The following is a 3,367-nucleotide window of genomic DNA, read 5'->3' as shown; positions in this document are numbered from 1 at the left end:
GAGATGGCTGTTTGAGGAAGCTCCCATTTATTAACATTTCAACAAACAAGTTGCATATTTGCATAACGTATTCAAGTGTTACCATTTAGTGCAATAGTAGCTACAGAACATGTACTGTGCTGTGTAAACTGTACTGTACCACATAGCGTTTCAGACACACAAACTTTTCAACTTTCAAACTTAAACGGTGCGCTCCCAGCGCACGTACCGGCAGTGATCTACAGCAGTGGTTTTCAACCAGTGGTACGGGGACAAACTGTCTCGTTCTCGTAATGTCTGTCTGTCTTGCTCTCGTTCTGTCTCTCGTACCACTCTCGGTTCCACTTTTACTTTTGCGCGCTACCTGTCTCACTCTTTTCCGGCCTCCAGCTTTTCCTGCTGGAACCCGCCGCTTAAAGTTGGGGGTCCGCGGACCGGCCATAGAGCCCATAGAGTTAAAGGTGGTGGCCGTTAGCTGTAAAAATCCATAGATTAGCCGCACCGTTATATAAGCCGCAGCGTCGAAAAATGGGAAAAAAGGCGCGGCTTATAGTCCGAAAATTACGGTAGATACTTTCCATCAATCAGACTTCCTTATAGTGTTTTGGTGCCACATAAAAAAATAATATGAACTGATACAGTAACAATATATATAATAAGGTTAATTTTAGTAAAGATACACTTGTACAATGAATTCTTATATCATCATATGCCAAGTTTTCTCAAATCCAAGATTATCAGGGCCCAAAACACTTTACAGGGTACACGGTTGATCTGAGGTACTAGTTCTTACTCACCAGCCCAGAGGAGTAATACCGGTGGATCCTCGATGATGCCATGTACTGTTTTTACTAAATGTATTGAAAGTAGTGTGTGTGTGTGTGTGTGTGTGTGTGTTTGAATATGTGTTTTTTGCGTTAAGGACCTGAACAGTCGCGCTCAGGCAGAAGTAACGATCAGAGAAGCACTGAGGGAGCTGGATCTGTGGGGAGCTGCAGCTACCTTCAACCTGACGGAGTACACAGACAGCAGCAAGCGCACACTCACCCTCATCAAGGACTGGAAGGATATAGTCAACCAGGTACACACAGGGGCACACCAAAACAAACAAATGCGTACTTTATACACACAAAATGCACACTTTGTGCTATGGTCACACAGAGTCTAGCTGTAGACACAAATGTTTAATCAGTTGACTTAATTACATTTTATTGCAGTTGGTTATAGTTTTATTAGCCAAAGTTTGACCATAATCAACTTGATAATCAAAGCTGATTGCATCGACCAAAATGACTTGAGTGTTAGTTTTTATTAGATCTTCATTTCCTCTAACTGCTCTCCACCTGCCTGACATGGCCAACCAAGGGATTCCTCAGCACCAGGATACTGTTTAATTAACTTCCAAAAAACTTCTGAAGCGCTTGTGTGCCTTTCCTTAAGAAACTTGCGTGGCTGTGTGGGTATCATGTCGGACATAAGATGGTTTGATGGTAAAAATAAAATGTTTAAAATAATCTGCACGTTATGCTATTTATACTTATGTAGTAAGGCATTTTACGTATTTATATATAAATGTTTTAAAGTTGTCTATATCTTTAACCTTTCTGCCTCTGAGGTGTGAGCCACAATGCTGGACTCTGACTTCACATAATGCTTTTTATTAAGATGAATTGTTTATAAAAAAGTAAAGTGCATGCAGAGCAATGCATATTAAAACATTTGGTCATTTGAAAGGTGGCTATAACTGTCGGAATCATCCTTATCATAAGTACTTTATTTTTTGATTATCATTGTTCCAGGCATATCAATTAAAGTGACCGCTTGGTAGATAAAATAGAGAAAGGCGTGAATATCTACTGACCCCTTCAAAATAAATGTAAGGGATTAGCAAACCCTGGCTTTATCACCGCTCTGTGCCCATCCAGGTGGGAGATAACCGCTGCCTGCTGCAGTCTCTGAAAGACTCCCCCTACTACCGCAGCTTCCAAGACAAGGTCAGCTCAATAAAATCTATGAATACTTTATAACCTTCAAGCACTTTGTATTACGTTTGCAAAAAGTGTTGTTGTTAACCCGTGTTTAAAGGTTTACAAATCCTTAATGAAGCTGCAGCAATAACCACTGCTCCTGTATTAACTGTGTGTGTGTCCAGGTCAGTCTGTGGGAGGTCCGGCTCTCAGACTTAGACGAGTACCTGCTGAGTCTGAATGCCATCCAGAGGCGCTGGGTTTATCTGGAGCCCATCTTTGGGCGAGGGGCATTGCCCCGGGAGGAGGCGCGCTTCAAACGTGTTGATGAAGACTTCAGGTACTGTGTGTCTTTCTAAAAAGACAGGTCAAATGAAGACCTCAAATTTTTACCAATGAATACCAAGCACACTGCCCACACCCAGAAGTTCTGAAATGAAGCATTATCTACCCTATGTATTAGGGCTGTACCCGAATATCCGAATATTCGTTCGTTGGACTACTATTCGGGTTTCAATTTCGTTATTCGGATATTCGTTTTGTTTTTCCCCCGTTTTTTTTTCAAATTGAAATTATTGAAATTTCCAATATCAAAGTAAGAGCTTGTGCCTCTTTGGGGGGTGCTAACACTTAACCATAAACGTTATCGTTTACTTTCGCCGTCTTTATATGTAGATACTACTTTTCTCCGTTAATCTCAGTCACGTTGTTTCCATAGCAACAACAACTTCCTGTCGACTCCGCTAACTCTCCTTCAAAATAAAAGCATGTCCATACAAAATAGGAAGCCAAGCCAAATTACCCTTAAAACATATAAAAGTGCAACGAAAGTAATACACACAATGCGATATATATATCCCTCCCCCCCCCCGCGCGGGCCGAATATTCGAATATTCGCTGCTGATTACTATATCCGGAGCCCAAAAAAAGGTATTCGGGACAGTCCTATGAATATATATATACAGTATATGAATATACACCTCAATATATATCCTCAAATGTAAGCTTTGTTTCATTCCATATCCTATACTGCTCGAGAGTACATGTTTTTAATTTTTTTAATTTTATTTTCTGATTATTATAGCTGATATTCAGTATAACAATTGGATAATTAAAATTTTTCCTGGAACAAATCGACCAATGGAAATTGTATGACAGGTGTTTCATGCACATCCAATAACAAAACTGCCTCCATATGTGTTACAGGTCTATCATGTCTGACATCCAGAGGGACAACAGAGTTGTTTCTTTGAGCTCAAGGGCTGGCATCAGAAACTCTCTGGTCACCATACTGGATCAGCTGCAGCGCTGCCAGAAGTCACTCAATGAGTTCCTGGAGGTACACACGCACGCACGCACGCACGCACGCACGCACACACACACACACACACACACACACACACACACACATTTTTTCATGC

At 41.1% G+C, this 3,367-nt stretch overlaps 1 protein-coding gene across 1 annotated transcript; it reads left to right on the top strand.

The window, feature by feature from the left end:
- Positions 1-901: 901 nt before the first annotated feature.
- LOC104943897 (cytoplasmic dynein 2 heavy chain 1-like) lies at positions 902-3,285 on the top strand (the record flags this gene model as incomplete). The annotated part of the gene is made up of 4 exons (XM_010769365.1): positions 902-1,060; positions 1,905-1,973; positions 2,132-2,286; positions 3,153-3,285. Coding segments are annotated over 4 exons (516 nt in total), but the record flags the coding sequence as incomplete, so codon positions are not given.
- Positions 3,286-3,367: the final 82 nt, after the last annotated feature.

This window comes from Notothenia coriiceps, unplaced genomic scaffold (genome assembly GCF_000735185.1).
Source record: "Notothenia coriiceps isolate Sejong01 unplaced genomic scaffold, NC01 NC01_scaffold00007098, whole genome shotgun sequence".
Classification (NCBI taxonomy): domain Eukaryota; kingdom Metazoa; phylum Chordata; class Actinopteri; order Perciformes; family Nototheniidae; genus Notothenia; species Notothenia coriiceps.
The sequence above is the reverse complement of the archived record's forward strand: the minus strand, read 5'-3'. Positions and strand labels throughout refer to the sequence as shown.